This window comes from Schistocerca serialis, chromosome 4 (assembly GCF_023864345.2).
Source record: "Schistocerca serialis cubense isolate TAMUIC-IGC-003099 chromosome 4, iqSchSeri2.2, whole genome shotgun sequence".
Taxonomy (NCBI): domain Eukaryota; kingdom Metazoa; phylum Arthropoda; class Insecta; order Orthoptera; family Acrididae; genus Schistocerca; species Schistocerca serialis.
Window position 1 is genome coordinate 195,462,680 of NC_064641.1, and position 26,389 is coordinate 195,489,068.

General features: G+C 42.2%; 1 protein-coding gene across 1 annotated transcript in view; it reads left to right on the forward strand.

Annotated features, from left to right (window-relative positions):
* Nucleotides 1-26,389, forward strand: part of LOC126475298 (serine/threonine-protein kinase RIO1) — a 115,466-nt gene that overhangs the window by 41,023 nt on the left and 48,054 nt on the right. Inside the window, exons 5-7 of the mRNA XM_050103061.1 lie at nucleotides 12,575-12,761; nucleotides 12,854-12,972; nucleotides 24,563-24,666. Of these exons, the coding sequence (XP_049959018.1) occupies nucleotides 12,575-12,761; nucleotides 12,854-12,972; nucleotides 24,563-24,666 (410 nt within the window). The remainder of the gene's footprint in view (nucleotides 1-12,574; nucleotides 12,762-12,853; nucleotides 12,973-24,562; nucleotides 24,667-26,389) is intronic.

Consider the following 26,389-nt stretch of genomic DNA (forward strand, 5'->3'; position numbering starts at 1 on the left):
ACAGAATTTAGAAAAGATGACAAAATTATGTGAATCACATTACATGAACACTGAGGGGGGGAATTCACCATACATCTACCCACTTTAGAGTATAACCTGCATCTCTCAATATGACAACTCACAGCAATACAATATCAAAGTTTTTAATCCTGTGTAAACATTCCTCACATGTTTTGACAACTGATATATGTGTTTTGCACTCATGGCAGGAAATGCACCAATGGTGAAACAGCAGCTTTTATGTTCTTGGTCGCTTCTCGGGCAACTATGGTGGTTGCCGTAATTTACACGTGCAGATGTATTTCATGACAAAATACTCTTATTGGTCACTATCACATTGCTGTACTCATAACAATACATAAAATCACCTAAAATAATGTGACTGCAAGAATTTTGACATGCAAGGAGAAATAGTTCTAATGAGAGGTAGTAGTTCATATTTACTGGTGTTTCAATAATGACTACTGTGCAACTATTGGTTCATTAATGGTACCTATATTTTCGTTAGCAGAAAGCAAATGTAAACAAGCAAAGAACTGATTTTAATAGTCCATAATACTACTACTTTTAATAGAGAAAATAAGTTTTTAAATCAGGGGTTAGTGTTTGGTGAAATATCTTAACTTTTCATTGCATACAAAGCTTTGCACTGGGCAGCACGATGTCAACAGGTTACAATGTTATGAGCGGGAAACAGGCAGTTCTGTTTGTTAATCGTCTCCGGTGGAATGTGAACAAAGTTCCTGCACAGCTGTATCAGTAACCCAGCGGCAATTAACACAAGACGCTGGTATGTGACCATTGTTGACGTGTCTCCTCTTGCAAAGCACATTATGTAGACAGCATTCATTTATACTTTCTGTCCACTTTCCATGACGCTTCCATCCATAACTACACAACTCCTCACATTCATATAGCCGTAGCTACAATTACACAGTTCATAGAAATGTTCTTTTACGTGATGCACACCATAGGCAGTGTTCTCGCAGTTCAAACTTCTGTAAGGTCATTGAAAGTCAGATATACTCCACAGTTCATTAAAGTCTCAACTTTCACGGATTGATAGAATGTGAAAGACAACAGTTCCACCATCCAAATATCAATGGCGGCAAAGTTCATTCACATAAAAGCACTGCTCGTGTTGGTCACAACAAAGTCTTGTTAGCAGCACTTTCACAGTCTGGTTTATTTGCTCCTAAAGTTCGCTGGCGATGGCATTACTTTCCACAGTGGTAAAGTGAATTGTCATTCTCATAGTTCGGTGTCACTGTCCATACAATTCCAGGTGCTTTTCGTAAAAACATAGTATCATTTTCCCATGCATGTTTCACAGATGCATCATCCACCATACCTTCTATTATGCCCTCCTCTTTTTGACTATCAATATCACTATTGCTGTCCCCTATCTACAGATATTGTATCATTATCATAAATTACATATATCTTTATAAGTGTTCTTGATTGCATTTTTCCCAATTAATAATATACCAAAAAAGAAATTTATGAACTTTTCCACAGTCACAAACCGAGAAACATATGTATCCGTTGGCAAACAAAATAATTACAAGTACATCTTTACATTTAAAACCCACAGTAGTACGTTACATCATCATAATTACATATGCCAATAGGAACAATAGAAAAAAATAGAAAACAAAAGAAAATCGTGGCAAAAAATTTGTATGTAATTAGCAATGGCTTCACAGTACCCAGTAGTTTGAAGGTTCCCATTTTGCCCTGATAGTGGTGATCCATCGTGTCGTAGATGTACATGTACGGAGACTCCAAAAGCCTTGAGAAGCTATCCTGATCTGCAAATGCTCAACCACTGCCCAGAACTCGTGACGTTGGTCATAGCTTAGTCCATGGCACAACCATCTCACCTAATGACATCCTAGATATGTTCAGCAGGTTGGAGGTGTGGTTATTAAGAGAGAAGGGTCACTAATACCCTCATGTATATCTAGTGCCCCTCAAATCACTTGTGACAAGGTGTGGGAGTTATTGGGTAATGCATTGTCTAGAAGGTATATGCTGTTGACGGCAAGCTAACAAGCAGATGCACATGATTGAACATTAGGTTTGTAAGTCAAGATGATGGTAGGCATCTCTGGGAACTTGCTTCATTGCATATAAAATTTTCCTAATGGTAATATATCCACCACTTTCTTGAACAATGTGCTGTTGACAAGTAGGCTGCATCACTGCATGTGATTTCTGACTTAACAAATGTATCTACTCATCTTTGTGTACCAATATGCAGTATGACCCATTGTACCAGGTGATTTTTTTTGTAACTACTGAGTGTCTAGTGTGGTGTTCTTGCATCCATGCTGAACTTTGGCAGCTGCTAAGTGCAGTGAGTGGAAGTACAAGTTTAGGGCAATGGCTTGTGAATCCCATTGCAAGGAAATAATTCTAAGATGACATGGCTGCTCAAGAGTTGATGTCCAGCTTGAATTGATGACTAATTGGCTGCATTTTGACCTGTCTGTCTGCTACTACGAACTATGTTAGTCAGTAGTGAGCCCATTCATTAACATGTTACTCAAGGGAGTTTACTATGGCAGTGCCCTTTCTCTCAGAATTGAGGTAATCCTGGCACACTCTTGACATTCATTCATTCATTCATTCATTCCTTTTGTAGTGTATTTATTTATGAGCAAAATCATGTTCTTGATGTGGGCTACACGTTAATCCAAATCTTGAAAAATCATTTATCTCTTCGTCATGATAGGTTTTGTACACATGTATACATATTTTACAAAGGGCAGAGTAGACTATAATCATCTACATAAGAATTAATTGTAAGCTCACTTCTGTTATATTTAAGGTTTTAGCATTATATTTTATGTAAATTGGTCTTCATAATAACAACAACCAAATAAAAACTGTTATAACGTCAAGTTTAACACACATATTTCAGAACGACCCAACACATATAAGTCACAGAGTAAGTTGACAAGCAAGAGATGTGTACACGTTAGCATTCGAATGAGCACTGAGTCCCAGTCTAGCAGCCACTGCTCGGCTGGCCGCTTAGGTGGCGCAGCTGCTGCATAACTGTCAGACAGCGCCGCACGTTGGGGACATGCGTAATTGCGCGGCGACGCTTTGAATGATCGGCGAGTCACAACAAAAACAAAATAAGAATTAAAAGTTAGCTATAAATGTAAGTTAAATTTGTCATAAATTGGCTGTCATATATTCAGGAAGTGAATAAAAACAATATTGTAGCAGTATTCTGGTGACATTCTTACTGAACAAGTTATTATCTTTGGCTGAGCAGGGCAGTTCGTTATAAAGTTTTCTGCATATGCACCTCTCACTGCTATGGCATTTACTCAGTCTCCAACTTGTTAAATGAAAGTTAGCACTAGTATGGGTGCAGTGATTGTGCAGATCATCACTCGTTTCAAAGAGGTGGGACTCTTACACATAAATGAAAGTAAGATATTTGAAAATAGGCATAGTGGTTGCATGTGATGGGGATTACATCGTGATCTTCCATGTGCCTTTTTTCCCAAGGTAAATATAATTATGTGTATTGTCACCCCTCCCCGTTCCCTCAATGAAAAAGGGATCGTATATGAGAAGACAGAATTGACCAGAGTAAAGTGAAGAATTTTTACGGTAGTCAAGTTGCACCTGTAACTGAGTGCTCTAAAGACATAGCACAGACTGCTAATTTCTCTGTGAATATTCCACTGTAATGTGTTGCTGATCCACAATCTAAGGACTTAGGTCTTACTGACCTGTTCCATATTATTTAGGAATAAAGGAGATGACTCACAGAAAGGCAGAAGCGCGGCATTGACTATAGGCACAGAAACGAAAGGCTATCTTTCGGAATGCACTTTCATTTTCTAGCTGCAGGAAACACACACACAAACACACACACACACACACACTCCTGTCTCCCTACAGTGTGCTCTGCCAGCTGCTTACTGGCCCATGGTGAGTGTACTGGCGTGGGAGATGGAGAGTGGCTGGAGGCAAGGAAGTAGTTGGGCAGAAGTGTCTGGCAGCTCATGGGAGAGTAGGGATCCATCTGTGGGCTAGCTAGGGGTGTAGGTAGAGGGATACTATTGGGAGGGAGGGGGCAGCGAGCTATCTTAGATTTAGGCCAGGAAGATTACAGGAGTGAAGGATATGCTGTAAGGGTAGCTCCCATCTGTGCAGCTCAGAAAAGCTGCTGGTGGTGAAGATGATCCAAATGGCACCGGCTGTGAAGCAGCCATCGAAACCTCGCATGTTGTGCTCTGCTGTGTTTGTGCCTATTGACGACGCAACACTTCCACCTTTTGGTGAGTCATCTCTTTATTCCTAAATAATTCAGAACTTTAAACCAGAACTTCCCAGACATTATCGACCTGTTCCATAGCTTTATTTTGAATGACTGTTCTATACATGTTCTGTGGTCTTTGATGGGCAAATCATCATATGAGCTGTTCAACTCACATTAAGCAAGAGGTAGTTCTCATAGAGCCAGTACAAGAACCCTTCATTGTTGTCAACTGTGTCATCTCACATCTATTCTTTAGAAATGTCCCAAGAGAGAAAGTATGTACAATCAGCAAATAATACAGGAGCTGTTGATAGATTTTTCTGGAAGATCATTTATAACACAAGTGAAAAGGAGTTGGCCTGGGTTGATGCTTGTGGTACCTGAAGTGACTTGTATTAGTTCTCACCTCATGTGTTATTTCTACTAGCTGCCCCCTGTTCAATAGATTTGACTGAAATTACTCATTGCAGTATCCTGTTTTGCCATGCATCTAGTTCGCTTAAGAGTAGAGTGGCTAACTAAATCAGATTTCTTTGTGAGACCTGTAAACAGTACAGAAGCAAAGTGTTTCATTTATGCAAGAGCTGTCTTGACCGTTAATGAAAATAGAGCTTTATATGAATTTATTTTTCTGAAAGCTGAACTACTGTGTGGTTTGCAAGTAGTTACTTTCAAGGAAGTTCATTACGCCTGTATACATGATTTTTCCATCTTTTAATTTGCATAAAATTCAGAGGAGGGTGATAGGTTGACAGTTGTCTAGCTCGTGCTTATCTCCTTTATTGTGTGCGGGAATGATTTTGGAAATTTTGAATGATTCAGAGAAAATTCCAGTGCTCACGGAGCTATTTGTTACATAAGTTTTCTGGCTTCAATTATCTCCCTATTTTATTACATAGTAAGATATACCATCAAAACCAAATGGGAAGAGAATTTGTCATATAGTTCGATTAATGTGAAGGAAATTTGTCATATAGTTCGATTAATGTGAAGGAACTCTTCCAGACCTGAAGCCATTAAAGTGATTTTTGCGCATTTGTTGATGGAGAGTGAACAAGCGGAAGATTGCTAGCTACATGTGACAAATTATTGCTTGATATCTGTTGTTTGTTTACCATTGTAACTGAGTGATTCCACGATTTTGTTTGGTGTCACTTTGTAAAGTCTACCTTAGAATATTCCATATCTCTATACATTTCTGGTTCAGATATCAAGGGTTTATTTGCTAGCTGTTGTGCCTTTGATATTACTTTATTTGGGATCTTCTTGTACACTCAAAAATACTTGTGGAAGCTTGGATTGCCGTAGTTACTTTGCATGTATAGTAACTTAAGTCTTGGATGACACTCCTACCCCATTTATGACACACCATTATGAGGTTTCATGCATGTACGTTTTACTTTGACTTTATTCCTGGGAAGGCATTATTGGAATGATGATGCATTATGTTATAACTTCAAATTGAACAAATATATTTCAAGGAGTTGTTTGACTGGCCGTAAAGTCTCGAGGAGGCGGCTTCCCGTACAGACAGAAGTGTCCCCGATGATAACGGGTCGAGATGACAGGAGACGTGGGGGTCGAATCTGCTGGGGCCCCTTGCACCAATCTGCCCGTTGCGGCAAGTCCGGGTGCTATAACAGGAGACATGGGCGATGTGTCCACGTCCGTAGGAGAAGGAGGCGAGTAGAGTTGCTGCCGCGCAGTTACGCACGTCCTCTACATGTGGCGCTGTCTGCCAGCCATGCAGCAGCAGCACCACCTAAGTGGCCAGCCAGCCAGAGGCCACTAGAGTCGGACACAGTTACGATTTGACTGTTAAAGTGACACACATCCTACTCTGTTTACTTTATCTGTGACTTTCATGTATTGTGTCATACTTGAAATATATTTGTTCAACTTGTAGTTATAACAACTGGCGACAAGGTAGTGACCTTTTTTTTTCTCATCGTTGACCCACGTGTTTCCATGGCTACTTTAGAGCAACTATTGCAAGGTCTCATAGAACAGCAAACATTTCTTACAAATGCGATTCGTGATTTTGTCGCGGCATCAAATACGGGGCGTTTCTCGTCGTTGTCTTTACATCCTTTTCCTCCTTACGACGAGACAGTGGAAGACTGGTCTGATAACGAAAAACGTCTTCGACAGCACTTCTTGACATTTCATGTCGCGGACGAACAAACATGTAAGTCTCTGTTCCTCTCATGGATTTCACCTCAAATGAATCGCTTGTTGTCGCAATTGGCTCCTTTGAAAGATCCTGCGACTTTGTCCTTTGCTGAAATGTGCTCACTTCTGTCCGTCTATTTTCAAAAGCATACGCATGTGGTAGTCTCTCTTGTTGCCTTTTATCATTGTCAAAAACAAGCGAATCAATCCTATCGTGCTTGGGCTGCTGAACTTCATGGCCTCAGTAGAAAGTGTCAATTTGTTACTGAAGTTCACAAAGAATCCTATGCCGATTCCATGGTACGGGATGCTATTATCCGATCGGCGCCCGACAAAGAAGTTGGGCAACATGCTCTTCAGTTGGCAAATCCGACTCTAGATTGAAGCCCTATCCATTGCTCAGTCTTTTGAAATTTCTTGCACCGCTGCAGTGCAAATAGAGGCATGAGGCGACGTCGCGGAAATACAACCTCTGTGCGATGTTTACGAAGCGTGTGGTGTGTCCCTGCCGGCCGACGTGGCCGCAGTACGCTCCCAAGCACAGCCTCGGCCTAACCTTAAACAAACCTCTAAGAAACTGCAGCAAAACCCACGGCAACTTCCTTCATGTCCGCCGTGTTTTACGAATAATTCACGAGAAGATTGTCCTTACGTTGGGCCGTGTGTCACAAATGCAAAAAAAAAAGGATCAAGTTTCATCCGTTTGCAAATCCGACCGCATACATGATGTTCATGAACATGATGCTGATTCCGATTCTGTGTTGTCTGTCAATTGTACTTCTTCCCCTTCAGGGAAGTTATTCTTCACTGTCCAAATACTTGGTCGAGATGTTCTCATGCAGGTGGATACTGGTTCTGCTGCCACTATCATCAATTCTCAGACGTATCTTCAGTTGAGTTCTCCAATCCTGTCACCTGTCACTAGGCAATTACAGAATTACAATAAACAGAAGATTTCTCTCTTGGGACAATTTGATGCTGAGGTGTCTTACAAATCTGTCGTTCGCACTGTTCCCGTATTTGTGGTCGAGCATAGTAACGCGGAGAATCTTTTTGGTTTCGATGCCTTTCACGTTTTTGGGTTCTCCATAGATGACTGTCAATATCGTCTCTGATGCCATTCCTTATGCTCAATTGTATTCCTTGTCGACGACATTTTCGTCCCTTTTTTTCTCCTGGGTTAGGCTGTGCAAACGACTTTGAAGCTCATATCACCCTCAAACCCACTGCTTGGCCTAAGTTTTTTGGGGCTCAGCCCACTCCTGTGGCCCTTCGTGATATGGTCAAACGGAGCTGGATCGTCTCACTGCTTCAGGGGTCTTGCTTCCTGTCACTTCCAGTGAGTGGTCCTCTCCTGCCGTTGTCATTGCTAAGCCAAATGGTGATAGTCGTCTCTGTGGCGATTGCAAAGCCACTGTAAATGCTCAATGCCTTATTGACACTTACCGTATGCCTTGACGTGAAGAATTGTTCACTAAACTTGTTCGAGGCCAGTATATTTCTAAACTTGACCTGTCAGAAGCTTATCATCAACTTCCTCTCTACGCTGCTTCCCAGAAGTTTCTGTTCCTTAACACGCCTTTCGGCCTCTTTCAATACCAACGATTGCCATTCGGCATTGCCAGCACCCCTGCTCTCTTTCAGCGATTCTTGGAACATTTATTGCTCACTGTCCCTGGGTGTATAAATTACCAGGACGACATTGTTGTCACTGGCTCCACCACTGAAGAACATCTTCAAAATCTCTGCACACTTTTTCACGTCTCACAGACTGCCGGTCTCATACAGCTTTCCAGAAATTGAAGACTATGCTGAAACAGGCCCCGTGCCTGGCTACTTATCGACCTGGCCAACATCTTGTTCTTGCCATGGACACCTCTCAATACGGGGCTGGTGCAGTCCTTGCGCACTGTTTTTCTGACGGTTCTGAACAACCCATTGCTTATGCCTCCAAAACACTCACGGATGCCCAACAAAAGTATTCTCAAATTGAAAAAGAAGCTTTGGCCATTATTTATGCTCTTCATAAGTTTGGTGTTTTTCTCTATGGATCTAAATTTCACCTTGTTATGGATCACAAATCGCTTGTTTCCTGGTTCCATCCATCATCGTCACTTCCCGACAAGGCTGCCCACTACCTCCAGCGTTGGGCTCTTTACTTGTCTCAATTATGAGATTCGTTTCTGGCTGACGGCTCAACATGCAAATGCTGATGCACTGTCTTCCCTTCCCAGCTTCCCATGGGTCCTGATCTGGCATTCGATAGGGACAAACTTTTGTGTTTACACCTGGATGTTGCCAAGCAGCGGGTTGTGGATGGGTTCCCCATCACCGGGGACCGGCTGGCGGCTGCTACGTGTTCTGACCATACCCTCTCCCAGGTTTTATGCTGTATTCAGAAGGGTTGGCCAGATCGTCCGTCCGCTAAGACTTCTGATCCATTGCAGAACAACTACGCTTTGCGTTACCACCTCACTGCTAGGGATGGTGTTATCCTCCTTTCCATCGAAAATGCTTCACCGCGTGTTGTGGTATCTGCGTCTTTGCATGCTTCGGTCTTGCGCCTCCTTCACCAAGGGCACTGGGGTGTCTCTCGCACAAAATTTCTGGCACGCCGTCATGTGTACTGGCCCGGTATCGACTCTGAAATCGCACGCATGGTCGCTGCCTGCTGCCCTTGTGCGTCACAGTCAACTGCCCCGAAGTCATCTTTGTCACCGTGGCCTTCGCCTGAGAAGCCCTGGGAGCATATTCATGCTGACTTCGCGGGCCTTTTTCAGTTACTTATTGGCTTCTCGTTATTGACGCCTACTCTAACTTTCCTTTCATTGTCCGTTGCACGTCCCCTACCACAGCGGCAACCACCAATGCTCTATCTCGCATCTTCTCTTTGGAAGGCCTTCCCTCTACTCTTGTTACTGATAATGGTCTGCAATTTGCCTCTTCCGATTTTACGGATTTTTGTGCCCGTCGCAGCGTCATACATGTCACGGCCCCTCCGTTCCATCCACAGTCAGACAGTGAGGCTGAACGACTGGTCCGTACATTTAAGGCTCAGATGAGGAAACTCCTGACTTCTTCTGCTGCTGATGATGCGCTTCTCCAATTTCTGCCTTCTTACCGTTTCACCCCCCCATGGGCAACCACAGCCCGGCTGAGCTCTTACATGGCCGACAGACCCGCACGCTACTTCATCTTCTGCGGCTTTCCACCTCATGGCCGCAAGTGCCTTCGCTTGGCCGGTTCACTGCCGACGACCTTGTTTGCCTACGTAAATATGGCAGGCGGCCAAAATGGAGTCCTGGCCACATCTTACAACACCGTGGCCAACGCCTGTATGAAATCCAGACAGACACGGGTGTTGCAGTGCGTCATTCGTACCAGCTTCAGCCTCGTGTGCCAGCAACACCTGTTCCAGCTGCTGCTACACCACCTACGGCTCTACCTGACGCTCAGGATACTGAAATCTCTCATTACTCACATTGCAGTCCTCTCACCATCATATTGGTGCAGCACAAGAACTGACACCACCAGGAGACGTGCCCATGCAGGAACCAGATGACCATCTGTCGGAGCAACTCTACTCGCCTCCTTCTCCCACGGACGCCTACACATCGCCCATGTCTCCTGTTAGAACACCCGGACTTGCCGCAATGGGCAGATTGGTGCATGGGGCCCCAGCAGATTCAACCCCCACGTCTCCTGTCATTTCGACCCGTTATCATCGGGGCCACTTCCGTCCGTACGGGAAGCCGTCTCCTCGAGCTTTTACGGCCAGTCAAACAACACCTATGGACGTTGGCAATCTACAGACCACTTCCATCAAGACCTGTGGAAAAACTTCAAAGAGGGGAAGAATGTTGTGACTCGCCGATCTTTCAAAGTGCCGCCGCACAGTTAGGCACGTCCTCTACATGCAACACTGTCTGCCAGCCATGCAGTGCTGTCTGCCAGCCATGCAGCAGCAGCGCCACCTAAGTGGCCGCTAGACTCGGACTCAGCTATGATTTGACTGTTAAAGTGACACACGTCTTACTCTGTTTACTTCATCTGTGACTTTCATGTATTGCGTCGTCCTTGAAATATATTTGTTCAACTTGAAGTTATAACAGAAAGATGATTTTATGTCAGCAGAGTTGGAATGTTTTCTTTGTCATGTTTGTATTTTCACTTGGATTTATCATTCCAAACACTCATTTAGTGAGATTTGGTGTTTACATTTGTACTTTTCTTTTCTTTTTGATATTAGTGCCTCTCTCCTCCACCTCTCCTTGCATCCTAATTTACCTGTATTATTTTACAACATTTTTGGAATTTTTCTGAGTACTCAACAACCATGACTTTTTAAACATGTGTAAGTTTCCTGTGTATAAGTTTAACTTTGACATGTGTTTCTGGGAAAGCTCAGCACTGATTGTATGGAAGTCTGTTAGGATTTATAAATATTGCGTGAAGTTTGCTACACTGTAGAATCCATCAGAAAGGGGAACCATCAGGGATGTGGACTGATGCATATCATAGAAACTTAATCTGTACATTTCATTGGCAGTGAATCATTACTACACCCTTAATGCTTGCTTCTTCAGTTATATTAAATATCTGATTTTTATCTCATATTGGAAGTTGTCATAGGTAGACTGTTCATTTCCACTTGCTCCAGTTGGTAGACCAAACAACAGGGAAATGGACACATGTTCTTGTGAGTCCACAATAGCCTGTAAGTGCATGAGTGAACACCAATAAGTCTGATCATACAAAGTTGGCATGGAAACGCATAAGTTCTGAATCAGTAATCACGTGAGGTCAGGAAACAGTCATCTTGCCTGTGCAATGATGCAATACAAATAGCTACAAAGTACACTGAGCAATAAGGTACACCACGAGCCTGGGCCACAGGCTGTAGCTCCCCTTGATACCTCTGACATATTCACCTCTGCACTAGGTGGGGAATCTGAATCGGTGTCAGATACAGAAGATAGCTTAATATTTACTTAAATACGTGGAAATTTTTAAAATAGAAAAGTGTCTACATCTGTAAATGCAAAGTACTGTTTACAGTATGTCCAGCAAATTGTGTAGCTTCATAATAAACACGGTTATTTATCATGTAGCTAATGTAACTTTTCAATTCTGGAATCTTGATTTTTCATATAATTTGTAGAACTTGCGAAAGGGATATGTTTTCAATTTTCTTTGGAAATTATTGGGATTCCAAATTTCTTGCTTTGTTAAATGGAAGATTTTGAATACATTTGTACTAGAGTACATAAAACCACATGGAATCACAGACAAGAGGGTAATACCTACATGAAAATCATTTTTGTGTCTTGTATTGTGATTGTGTATCAGAAACTGATTTTTATTACCAGCACAAAAATGTACTGGAAAGTGATGTAAAAGTTCAAAGACCCTTCAACACGCCTCAACAAGATGTGCAGTTATCTACTTCACACTGTGTTCTTACTGTTCCCTTCTGCTGAACAAATACTTAAACTGCTTTAGATGCACATCCCCAGAACGTAATTACATCAGGCAACATGGAGTGAAAATATACAAAGTGGAGACCCTACTTCTTTGCTCAAGAAAGTCACACACACTTGGACAGAAATATGTGCTAAACTGAGCTTCTGAAGAGGACACATGAAAAGCCAAATGCTCTCCACTGATTTTAAGCTGGAGTGTTCCATGCACCAGATGGGCATGACTTGGCCATAATTAAATGCACTTAATCAGGCATCATGAGTCATGATCAATATGAGGTCTGACTGTGCCGGAGTTGTGACGTTCTGAATTCTTTAATTTTCCTGGTTGCTCTCTCTTCAACACAGTAGCTCTAAATGAACTAATCTTGAGTATTCGTGAACAGAACCGGAGGTCAGAAAGAATCCTGTTTCCTACAGTATTTTGAAACAGACTGTTTGAAATATATTGTATTATCGATTTTATAACAACAAATATAGCTGCTAATATATTATGCTGCAGAAGGTTTGGAGGTAGTGTGTCAGTAGTCATTCCTTCGCTACTGTAATCATAATTAGCATTAAGGAACATCTTTAGTTGCTATGTTTTTCAATGATACTGTGGACACTAATACATGCAACTTTAACTGGACAGGTTTCGACATGGTTATTGCCGCCGTAACCCACGGAAAATGGTAAGAGTTTGGGCAGAGAAAGAAATGAGGAATCTGGTACGCATGTACACTGTAGGTCTTGCTGTTCCAGAACCTATTTTGCTAAGGAGCCATGTTTTAGTTATGGAATTCCTAGGCAAAAATGGTTGGCCTTCTCCTAAATTAAAGGTTTGTTTTTTTCGGTCTGCATGCTTTTCATTTTCCTTTTCAGTATTATGAATATATTTTTATACTTATTTTTACTATTTTTAATTTTACAGGATGTGGAATTATCAGTGTCGAAAGCATGCAAGCTCTATAGGGACTGTGTTGTAATGATGTGGACAATGTACAACAAGTGCAAACTTGTGCATGCAGACCTCAGTGAATTCAATATGCTGTGAGTTTTTCACATTGAAATTTTGTGATTTGGAACTGCTTAAACTGTAGAAGCAAGTGAAATGTCACCTCAGTTCAGATTCTCCTACATTTTAAGACACAAACAATAGCATGGCCACAGTGAACTATATGTTAGTTTTCTTCCACATACAAGTGAACAACAGTTAAGAACATAAGACACAAACATAGAAACAGTCCCAGTACCGATACAAGTAGTTGATGGCAGTAAGTATGGACACAATACGAGAGCGAGTGCCTTCGCTCATGAAGAGGGGACAATCAAGCAGACAGTGCAGCAGATGCCGAGCTATATGCACAACTCGTTCGGCCCATTGGAGGCAGCCTCTGGTGGCCAGCAAACACGGATGCCATTGGCAAAATATTTAAAGTGTATACCAGTGGCCAGGAGCCACAGTGCATATCAAAGTAGTATATGCAACAATTATCTCTCCCCTCCTCTCTTGGGAAAAGGGCACTGCACTAATGTGAGTATTGGGGTGACTGTTGCATATCGGTGGCCTCTGCAGCAGATGCTACAAGTGGTGGTGATTTGGTGGAAGGAGATTCCAGGCTGGAACTGGTTAGTAGGGCAGAAGTTGTGCGGCTGTGGACATGTGCAGTGCCTGTTCTGTGAAGTGTACTATGTGATTAAAAGTATCCGGACACCTGGCTGAAAATGATGTACAAGTTCGTGGCACCCTCCATCGGTAATGCTGGAATTCAGTATGGTGTTGGCTCACCCTTAACCTTGATAACAGCTTCCACTCTCGCAGGCATACGTTGAATCAAGTGCTGGAAGATTTCTTGGGGAATGGCAGCCCAATCATAAGGGAGTGCTACACTGAGGAGAGGTATCAATTTCGATCGATGAGGCCTGGCATGAAGTCAGCGTTCCAAAACATCCCAAAGGTGTTCTACAGGATTCAGCTCAGGACTCTGTGCAGGCCAATCCATTACAGGGATGTTATTGTCTTGTAACCACTCTGCCACTGGCTGTGCATTATGAACAGGTGCTCGATCGTGTTGAAAGAGGGCAACCGTCATCCCCCAAATTGCTCTTTAACAGTGGGAAGCAAGGAGGTGTTTAAAACATCAATGTAGGCCTGTGCAGTGATAGTGCCACGAAAAACAACAAGTGGTGCAAGCCCCCTCCACAAAAAACACGACCACACCATAACACCACTGCCTTCAAATTTCACTGTTGGCACTACACATGCCGACAGATGAAGTTCACCAGGTATTCGCCATACCCACACCCTGCCATCGGATCGCCGCATTGTGTACCATGATTCGTCACTCTAAGCAATGTTTTTCCATTGTTCAGTCGCCCAGTGGTTATACTCCTTACACCAAGCAAGGTGTTATTTGGCATTTACCGGCGTGATGTCTGGCTTATGAGCAGCCGCTAGACCATAAAATCCAAGTTTTCGCACTTCCTGCTTAACTGTCATAGTACTTGCCGTGGATCCTGATGCAATTTTCAAATCCTGTGTGATGGTGTGGATAGATGTCGGTCAACAGAAGACGACGGCCTATACGCTTTTGTGCTGTACATGTCCCTTCACGTTTCCACTTCACTATCACGTTGGAAAGAGTGGACCTAGGGATGCTTTGGAGTGTGGAAATCTCGTGTACAGATGTAAGACACTATTGACGCCCAATCACCTGACCACGTTCGAAGTCCGCGGGTTCTGCGGAGCACCCCATTCTGTTCTCTCATGATGTCTATGACTACTGATGTTGCTGGCATGGAGTATCTGGCAGTAGATGGCAGCACAGTGCACCTAATATTAAAAACATGTTTTTGGGGGTATCCAGATACGTTTGATCACATAGTGTACCATAAGAGATAACCAGTGACAAGGGCATTGGTAGAATCTCGACGTCTAATCCCTCAACAGGTGTAACTGTGCTGACCATGAAGGTGCCTTCCACTTGGATGGGGTGCCATGGACACCTGTGGTGAAGGTGTTGGGCCAACGATTTGTGAGTGACCATTGGCAGTGAAGCATTGCAAGAAGGCCCGCTAACAGTACTGGATGGGAGGGGGAGGGGGAGGGGGGGGGGGCGGTAGACCCTGGAGGAGAAAAAAGGAGGCAGTGACATCGACATAGATACCCCATCAGGCTGATAAAAGTGATGAGGGCAGATGCAGCAGTGGCAGGTCCGCAGGCCTTGACTTGTTGTAAAAACATAGCTGGTTGTGATGGCACACCACCATGGCATCACTGGTGTGCACTATACTGAGGCAGCAGCCTCAGCATCTGTGAACCGTGTTCTTAATCCACTTTGGTTGGTGGCCAAACCCGTAAGCCCCTGACGCGGAGCCAGGAGTGAACTGCGACAAGGGCTGCACCGATGTCTGTTGGTTGGGCGACATAAGATGATGACAGAGGGTGTCTGACTGGCAGCCATGGAATAATATCTTGGCTGGACTCTGATCCCCAGTGGCATAAACCTGTAGGAACTAAAGATGCATGCCAAGGCATTGTCCATGGAAGAGTTCATGGAGTACTTATTTGTTAGAATCTGGCCATTATATTGGGTGTGGAAAGGAGGAGCAGTTATGTGATGAACGCCGTGACGGACACAGAAATCTTGGGATGCGTGAGACACAAACTGTTGATCATTATTCATCACAGGCTTATAATGCAATCCTTCAATAGAAACAATTTTAGAGAGGGCATGAATGAAAGCGGCAGCTTATGTCGAAGGACAGCAGATAACATATGAAAATTCAGTGGAAAGCATGAACAATCAACAGCCAGTAATAATTGAGGAAGGGTCCTGCAAAATGAACATGTACATGTTCCTATGAACGTTGTGGTACAGGCCATGGAGAAAGCATCACTTGCAGCACCGCCTGTTGGGTAGCACCATGAGAGCAGGCTGCAGTAAGATGTACAATCTCATTGTTGATGCTGGGCCAGCAAATGTGCTGATGGGTCAATAACTTAATACATGAGTGCCCCTAATGACCATGATGTAGGGGTTGAAGCTTATCTCTCCATAGGGCAACCAGGATCACAACTCTTAAGTGACAGAATATCTCTAGCTAAGAGAACAACATAATCATATACTGAAAGATGATGACAGGGCAAAATAGGTACACAAAGGATCAGAAGCTCTGCCCAAAGCCTGTCTGGTCAGCAGTAATTAACAAAGTGAACAACCTGATTCGGAACTGGATCAGTAGCGACCGCAGCTGCAATCAGAAGCCCATACTATGTAACCCTTCCACTGTACATTGCATCTCAACATGTAACTGACACAAAGGAGTTCATCCTCATCAAAAGTAGAATCCAGCCCCATTAGAAACCAGGACAGCGTATCAGCATTGGCATGCTGCATGGTTGGCCTAAAATGTATTTCATAGCTGTAGTGAGAGACTAACAAGGCCCAATGGTGGAAGGAATTTGCTGCTCTATGGGGCAATGAAGCAGAAGGATTAAACAAAAAAACCAAGGACTTGTAGTCAGTAATCAGGTGGAACTTAGGTTCATATGTTCTTATTTGCATCTTTCTGAATGTGTAGCCAACAGCAAGCACTTGATTTTCGACTTGAGAGTAGCACTGCTGAACAGAGTTGAGTATTTTTTATGTGTAAGCTTTCGGGCGTTCGGAACCATTATCATATCGATGTGCGAGAATGGTCCCAATTCCTTACTGAGAGGCATCTGCAGCCAAAACCAGATGATGGCCAGCATGGAAAGTAGCCAAACAAGGAACAGAATGTAATTTAGATTTTATAAGAAAGAACAAGCATTCGCAGGCTAGTGTCCACTGAAGACGAACATTCTTGTGGAGCAATGCGTGAAGGAGTGGATCAAGATTGCCACACCCAGAATAAATTCGTGATAGTAAGCAAATTTACCTGAAATTGCTTGGAGTTCTTTGACATTTGCAGGACGAGGCAGAGCTGTTACTGCAGTGACATGATGATGTAAAGATTTAACACCATTTCGAGGAACTTCAAACCCAAAATACAAAATAGATGGCTGAGAAAAGTGGGACTTCGCCAAGTTGCATTTGAACGCTGAAGTATGTAAGGCTGTGAACAAGGTGCATAAATTCTCTTCCATGGATGCACCCATCACAATAATGACATAGAGGTAGTTGATGCACCCTAGAATGGACATCATGAATTGTTTCAAAAAGTTTGAAAAATTGCTGGGGCACTAGACACACCAAGTGGGAGGCACTGATATTGGTACAACTTGAAGGACCTCTTAATCACAAGGTACAATCTAGAATTTTCATCCAGCGGAACCTGTAAATAGGCTTCAGGTAAATCAGTTCTAGAGAAAAACTGGACCCAGATGAGTCTAACCAATAACTCACTCATGTAATAGGTTGTGTACCCCTGATATCAGCCTGTTCAATTTTGGTATCACTTGATTACACAAAGCCATTGGAACAGGGTGCACACAGAAGAAAAAGTACAGCCACACCAAAGGTTTCAGGGTAGTGTGGGCCACAAAATTATTGGCACAAATTATCCCATCCAAGAAGAGATATGAACTCAGAGCACAGAGAACCTAATTGCTGGGAAAGAACCTGTCCAGAAATGAGGTGCACTGCATCTGAATTGCGTGCCTCAACAATACAGATAGCCGTACCGTAGGTGCAACCACAATGGAGGGGTATCTGTTGAGAGCCCAGACAAACGTGTGGTTCCTGAAGAGGGGCAGCAGCCTTTTCACTAGTTGCAGGGGCAACAGTCTGGACGATTGACTGATCTGGCCTTGTAACACTAATCAAAATGGCCTTGCTGTTCTGCTGCTGTGAATGGCTGAAAGCAAGGGGAAACTACAGCCGTAATTTTTCCCAAGGGCATGCAGCTTTGCTGTATGATTAAATGATAATGATGGCGTCCTCTTGGGTAAAACATTCCGGAGGTAAAATAGTCCCCCATTCGGATCTCCGGGCAGGGACTGCTCAAGAGGACATCGTTATCAGGAGAAAGAAAACTGGCATTCTACGAATCAGAGCGTGGAATGTCAGATCCCTTAATCGGGCAGGTAGGTTAGAAAATTTAAAAAGGGAAATGGATAGGTTAAAGTTAGATATCGTGGGAATTAGTGAAGTTCGGTGGCAGGAGGAACAAGACTTTTGGGGGAGACGAAAATTGAATAGTCATGGGTGACTGGAATTCGAGAGTAGGACAGGGAGAGAAGGAAACATAGTAGGTGAATATGAATTGGGGCTAAGAAATGAAAGAGGAAGCCGCCTGGTAGAATTTTGCACAGAGCACAATATAATCATAGCTAACACTTGGTTCAAGAATCATAAAAGGAGGTTGTATACATGGAAGAATCCTGGAGATACTAGAAGGTATCAGATAGATTATATAATGGTAAGACAGAGATTTAGGAACCAGGTTTTAAATTGTAAGACATTTCCAGGGGCAGATGTGGACTCTGACCACAATCTATTGGTTATGAATTGTAGATTAAAACTGGGTGGAAACTGCAAAAAGGTGGGAATTTAAGGAGATGGGACCTGGATAAACTGAAAGAACCAGAGGAGTTTGTACAGAGTTTCAGGGAGAGCATAAGGGAATAATTGACGGGAATGGGGGAAAGAAATACAGTAGAAGAAGAATGGGTACCTTTGAGGGATGAAATAGTGAAGGCAGCAAATGATCAAATAGGTAAAAAGACAAGGGCTAGTAGAAACCCTTGGGTAACAGAAGAAATATTGAATTTAATTGATGAAGGGAGAAAATATAAAAATGCAGTAAACAAAGCAGGCAAAAAGGAATACAAATGTCTCAAAAATGAGATCGACAGGAAGTGCAAAATAGCTAAGCAGGGATGGCTAAAGGACAAATGTAAGCATGTAGAGGCTTATCACACGAGGGGTAAGATAAATACTGCGTACAGGAAAATTAAAGAAACCTTTGGAGAAAGGAGAACCACTTGCATGAATATCAAGAGCTTTGTTGGAAACCCAGTTCTAAGCATAGAAGGGAAAGGTGGAAGGAATATATAGAGGGTCTGTACAAGGGTGATGTATTTGAGGACAATATTGTGGAAATGGAAGAGGATGTAGATGAAGATGAAATGGGAAACATGATACTGCGTGAAGAGTTTGACAGAGCACTGAAAGACCTAAGCCGAAACAAGGCCCCCGGAATAGACAACATTCCATTAGAACTACTGACAGCCTTGGGAGAGCCAGTCCTGACAAAACTTTACCATCTGGTGAGCAAGATGTACGAGAAGAATATAATAATTCAAATCCCAAAGAAAGCAGGTGTTGACAGATGTGAAAATTACCGAACCATCAGTTTAATAAGTCACAGCTGCAAATACTAACGCAAATTCTTTACAGACAAATGGAAAAACTGATAGAAGCCGATCTTGGGGAAGATCAGTTTGGATTCCGTAGAAATGTTGGAACACGTGAGACAATACTGACCCTACGACTTATCTTAGAAGAATGATTAAGGAAAGGCAAACCTACATTTCTAGCATTTGTAGACTTAGAGAAAGCTTTTGACAATGTTGATTGGAATACTCTCTTTCAAATTCTGTAGGTGGCAGGGGTAAAGTACAGGGAACAAAATGCTATTTACAATTTGTACAGAAACCAGATTGTAATTATGAGTTGAGGGCCACGAAAAGGAGGCAGTGGTTGAGAAGGGAGTGAAACAGGATTGTAGCCAATCTCCGAAGTTATTCAATCTGTATACTGTGCAAGCAGTAAAGGAAACAAAAGAAAAATTTGGAGAAGAAATTAAAATCCATGGAGAAGAAATAAAAAACTTTGAGGTTTGCCGATGACACTGTAATTCTTTCAGCGACAGCAAAGGAGATGGAAGAGCAGTTGAATGGAATGGACAGTGTCTTGAAAGGAGAATATAAGGTGAAAATGAATCAGCAATGATCAACAACATGAGGATGGAGATGGCAATGGAAACCACTGCATTACAGACACGTAACGTGTATTCACAGGACATGTGACCTGTATTTGAAGAAGTGTCATGATGATCTCTCCATTGGCAAAAGATTCCGGAATAGTCCCCCATTCGGATCTCCGGGAGGGGACTGCCAAGGGGGAGGTTACCATGAGAAAAAGATTGAGTAATCAACGAAAGGATAATGTTCTACGAGTCGGGGCGTGGAATGTCAGAAGCTTGAACGTGGTAGGGAAACTAGAAAATCTGAAAAGGGAAATGCAAAGGCTCAATCTAGATATAGTAGGGGTCAGTGAAGTGAAGTGGAAGGAAGACAAGGATTTCTGTTCAGATGAGTATCGGGTAATATCAACAGCAGCAGAAAATGGTATAACAGGTGTAGGATTCGTTATGAATAGGAAGGTAGGGCAGAGGGTGTGTTGCTGTGAACAGTTCAGTGACTGGGTTGTTCTAATCAGAATCGACAGCAGACCAACACCGACAACGATAGTTCATGTATACATGCCGACATCGCAAGCTGAAGATGAACATATAGATAAAGTGTATGAGGATATTGAAAGGGTAATGCAGTATGTAAAGGGGGACGAAAATCTAATAGTCATGGGCGACTGGAATGCAGTTGTAGGGGAAGGAGTAGAAGAAAAGGTTACAGGAGAATATGGGCTTGGGACAAGGAATGAAAGAGGAGAAAGACTAATTGAGTTCTGTAACAAGTTTCAGCTAGTAATAGCGAATACCCTGTTCAAGAATCACAAGAGGAGGAAGTACACTTGGAAAAGGCCGGGAGATACGGGAAGATTTCAATTAGATTACATCATGGTCAGACAGAGATTCCGAAATCAGATACTGGATTGTAAGGCGTACCCAGGAGCAGATATAGACTCAGATCACAATATAGTAGTGATGAAGAGTAGGTTGAAGTTCAAGACATTAGTCAGGAAGAATCAACACACAAAGAAGTGGGATACGGATGTACTAAGGAATGACGAGATACGTTTGAAGTTCTCTAACACTATAGATACAGCAATAAGGAATAGCGCAGTAGGCAGTACAGTTGAAGAGGAATGGACATCTCTAAAAAGGCCCATCACAGAAGTTGGGAAGGAAAACATAGGTACAAAGAAGGTGGCTGCGAAGAAACCATGGGTAACAGAAGAAATACTTCAGTTTATTGATGAAAGGAGGAAGTACAAACATGTTCCGGGAAAATCAGGAATACAGAAATACAAGTCGCTGAGGAATGAAATAAATAGGAAGTGCAGGGAAGCTAAGACGAAATGGTTGCAGGAAAAATGTGAAGACATTGAAAAAGATATGATTGTCGGAAGGACAGACTCAGCATACAGGAAAGTCAAAACAGCCTTTGGTGACATTAAAAGCAACGGTGGTAACATTAAGAGTGCAACGGGAATTCCACTGTTAAATGCAGAGGAGAGAGCAGATAGGTGGAAAGAATACATTGAAAGCCTCTATGAGGGTGAAGATTTGTCTGATGTGATAGAACAAGAAACAGGAGTCGATTTAGAAGAGATAGGGGATCCAGTATTAGAATCAGAATTTAAAAGAGCTTTGGAGGACTTACGGTCAAATAAGGCAGAAGGGATACATAACATTCCATCAGAATTTCTAAAATCATTGGGGGAAGTGGCAACAAAACGACTATTCACGTTGGTGTGTGGAATATACCATCTGACTTTCGGAAAAGCATCATCCACACAATTCCGAAGATGGCAAGAGCTGACAAGTGCGAGAATTATCCCACAACCAGCTTAACAGCTCATGCATCGAAGCTGCTCGCAAGAATAATATACAGAAGAATGGAAAAGAAAATTGAGAATGCGCTAGGTGACGATCAGTTTGGCTTTAGGAAAAGTAAAGGGACGAGAGAAGCAATTCTGACATTACGGCTAATAATGGAAGCAAGGCTAAAGAAAAATCAAGAAACTTTGATAGGGTTTGTCGACCTGGAAAAAGCATTCGACAATATAAAATGGTGCAAGCTGTTCGAGATTCTGAAAAAAGTAGGGGTAAGCTATAGGGAGAGACGGGTCATATACAATATGTACAACAACCAAGAGGGAATAATAAGAGTGGATGATTAAGAACGAAGTGCTCGTATTAAGAAGGGTGTAAGACAAGGCTGTAGCTTTTTGCCCCTACTCTTCAATCTGTACATCGAGGAAGCAATGATGGAAATAAAAGAAAGGTTCAGGAGTGGAATTAAAATACAAGGTGAAAGGATATCAATGATACGATTCACTGATGACGTTGCTATCCTGAGTGAAAGTGAAGAGGAATTAAATGATCTGCTGAATGGAATGAACAGTCTAATGAGTACACAGTATGGTTTGAGAGTAAATCGGAGAAAGACGAAGGTAATGAGAAGTAGTAGAAATGAGAACAGTGAGAAACTTAACATCAGGATTGATGGTCACGAAGTCAATGAAGTTAAGGAATTCTGCTACCTAGGCAGTAAAATAACCAATGACGGACGGAGCAAGGAGGACATCAAAAGCAGACTCGCTATGGCAAAAAAGGCATTTCTGGCCAAGAGAAGTCTACTAATATCAAACACCGGCCTTAATTTGAGGAAGAAATTTCTGAGGGTGTACGTCTGGAGTACAGCATTGTATGGTAGTGAAACATGGACTGTGGGAAAACCGGAACAGAAGAGAATCGAGCATTTGAGATGTGGTGCTATAGACGAATATTGAAAATTAGGTGGACTGATAAGGTAAGGAATGAGGAGGTTCTACGCAGAATCGGAGAGGAAAGGAATATGTGGAAAACACTGATAAGCAGAAGGGACAGGATGATAGGACATCTGCTAAGACATGAGGGAATGACTTCCATGGTACTAGAGGGAGCTGTAGAGGGCAAAAACAGTAGAGGAAGACAGAGATTGGAATACGTCAATCAAATAATTGAGGACGTAGGTTGCAAGTGCTACTCTGAGATGAAGAGGTATGCACATGAAAGGAATTCGTGGCGGGCCGCATCAAACCAGTCAGTAGACTGATGACAAAAAAAAAAATCAACAAAAGCAGAACGAGGATAATGGAATGTAGTTGAATTAAATCAGGTGATGCTGAGGGATTTAGATTAGGAAAGGAGACATTTAAAGTGGTATACGAGTTTTGCTATTTGGGGAGCAAAATAACTGATGATGTTCGAAGTAGAGAGGGTATAAAACGTAGACTGGCAATGGCAAGGAAAGCGTTTCTGAAGAAGAAAAATTTGTTAACATCGAGTATAGATTTAAATGTCAGGAAGTCGTTTCTGAAAGTATTTGTATGGAATGTAGCCATGTATGGAAGTGAAACGTGGACGATATATAGTTTAGACAAGAAGAGAATAGAAGCTTTCGAAATGTGGTGCTACAGAAGAATGCTGAAGATTAGATGGGTAGATCACATAACTAATGAGGAGGTATTGAATAGAATTGGGGAGAAGAGGAGCTTGTGGCACAACTTGACCAGAAGAAGGGATCGGTTGGTAGGACATCTTCTGAGGCATTAAGGGATCACCAATTTAGTATTGGAGGGCAGCGTGGAGGGTAAAAATCATAGAGGGAGACCAAGAGATGAATACACTAAGCAGATTCAGAAGGATGTAGGTTGCAGTAGGTACTGGGAGATGAAGAAGCTTGCACAGGATAGAGTAGCATGGAGGGCTGCATCAAACCAGTCTCGGGACTGAAGACCACAACAACAACAACAACAGCATCCGAAATGGAAAACCAAAAGCATTGATAAGAAAATCCAGATTGAACAAATTTGCTGTGCCATCATCGTCCACTACCAAAAAAGTCAAAGAGCGAACCGTAGATTTATACATAGTGGTTGCCAAAAATTGCCCCAAAATTGGAAAATGCTGATCAAACACCAAGTAACCGGAGACAATACCAGAGATCCTGGAGGGCTGCTGTGTGTGCTGCCCCCCCCCCCCCCCCCCCCTTTCGCTCCACCCCTTGACAATCCGCTCCAGAACTGACTGATGTCTGATGACCAGGAACAGGAGTCACACGGTGATATCACACCAGGCTTTAATCTGATCCCCAGCAGCATGAGGAACCTTGAAAGTGTGAGCAGTATTTAACACTTCAACCAAAAAGGATTCTCACACTGTAGTGCAAGTTGATGCATCTCCTTGTTAGGAGCCAACCAAATGATGGTGTCGCAGACCGTAGAATCACTATAATGATGAGCATTGGCAGGAAACTGACATTTGTGTGAGTCTGTGGAGTCTGGCTGCTAGGGCCGTGTATGATGATGATAGAACTCGACATGCGCTGCAATGATATGTGCATTTACGGTAATAAATTGACAAAAAACAGATACAAACAGTTGCTGACTATTATGATGAACACAATACAAGAGCGAGTGCCAGGTGCATTGCACTTATAAACAGGAAGGCTCCAGTAGATGGCATGATAGATGCCATGACATGTGCACAAGTTACAGGTGGCCTCTGGTGCTGAACAGAATTGAAGAGTGCATGATTGTTGATGATTGTTGTATTTTAAAGTTTAGACACAGATATTATTGATATGAATAATGCACTATTATCTTTCATAACTTGGCAAAGTGGTCATGCGAGTACTGAAGCTTGTTAAAATCCCGAAATGTTAGAGTATAACTCTCTTCACCAGATTTTTGTTTATTTACAGGTATCACGAGGGTCAAATTTATGTGATAGATGTGTCTCAGTCAGTAGAACATGACCATCCTCATGCATTGGAATTCTTAAGGAAAGACTGTACAAATATCTCAGGTATGGAATTTAGTTTTATTATTTCACAAGCTGTCCTTTTTTCTTGTGATGATATGATGAAAACGAAATTGCCACTCACATCTTCAGAGAGTCTAGTTTGTTCATGAAATTTGACTTTGTCTTATTGATGTGCATTTATATGAACATTTACATGGTCAGGAAAAGATTTCTTAGAACATTTGTACACGGAAGAGTATAGTTATGTCACATTTGAAGCATCTGAGCAAGTGAGGAAAACATTATAATTGCAAAGTGTAATGTGCAGGTATCACAACAGCAGCAAAACAGAAAATATTTGAATAAAACTAAAAGGACAGGACGAAATTTTGGCCTGAGACAGAGATTGCATTCATGTCAATGAACTTTCGTTGTTTTGGTTCTTGTCATATTAATATAACTCAAGTGTTGCCTTGAGCTGCAAATGGAAATGTAAGCTTCATGGATCTGCATGTCTTAAACTTTTATTTCCGAAACAGTTCTAGGGAGGTAAGAGATTAAGCCCAGTAAGTTGGCTCAGTAAGTGGTAAACAGACTATGTAGTCAAAGTCACCACCACCACCACCACCACCACCACCAGCGGCGATGACAAGACAGCCCTTTATGAGCATTGCTCTTCTGTAGAGGATTATTCCATTCTTTGCTGTTTAGTGTTAAACTCTTCCAATTCTGAATTCTGATTTTCCTTAGGTCCTCTCTGACACTTTTCTCCCACCTTAGCTCTGGTTTTCCAGCTCTCCTTGTTCTTTCAGTGACTCCACTGAATATCTATTGATCATTCTGTTGTTAGCTCTCAGTACCTGTCCTGTCCATTACCGCCTTCTAATCTTAATGTAGCTGACAGTGTCTCATTCATTATATAGATCCTGTAATTCATAGTTGAATTGCCTCGTTTAGATACTAGTTTCTTCCACTTATCCAATAATTTGTCACAAAATCTTTCTTTCAGATGTGTTGATTTCTCTTCACTGAATTTCGTTAATGTCCATGTTTCAGACCATATTTTAGTGCAAGCTCTGTGAAAACTTTGTATCATAACTTGAGTTTTCTCGAACAGCAGGTTAGATTTCAGATGTTTCCTGATGGCATGGTAGCACTTGTTGGTGGACAACATTAATTTTGGATTTCAGAGCTGAAACTTCAGGAACAGTTTTTCTGATAGAAGTGAAATTACATGTGAAATCAAACTGATAAGAAGATGAATGGAGGCTCATTAGGATAGTGTTTCTTAGTTATGGGTATATACTTAGTTCTTCCTCCAGTTATCTCTAGGTTCATCTTTCTAGCAACTCTTTCAAGACTTGGAAAACCTTCTTTTGTTGATCTTGCTGTCTTGCTATTCCTGAAATTCTATCAATATCATCTACATATGGTTAGTACAAGATAGTCCTGTGTATTGGCTCGTGCATCTCACATAACCTTTTTCCATGGCAATATTAAACAGAAGGCAGAATAATGCATCTGCTTGTGTTACTCCATCTTTTTGTATGACAGCACAGCACAGATTCTATATTTTAGCTTGACTCCAGGTGTTGTTCATAGTAGCTTTCTCTAAGGCAATCAGTTTATTGGGAACCATTGCTATCTACAGCACTCTTCCGTCGATACTGTCATAGGCTGATTTGAAGTCTATAAAAAGTTGATGTGTATCAGTCCAAAATTCTTTTCACTTTCTTGTATTTGCTGTGTCTTGAAGAGCTCATCAGTAATAGATTTTCCCTCATGA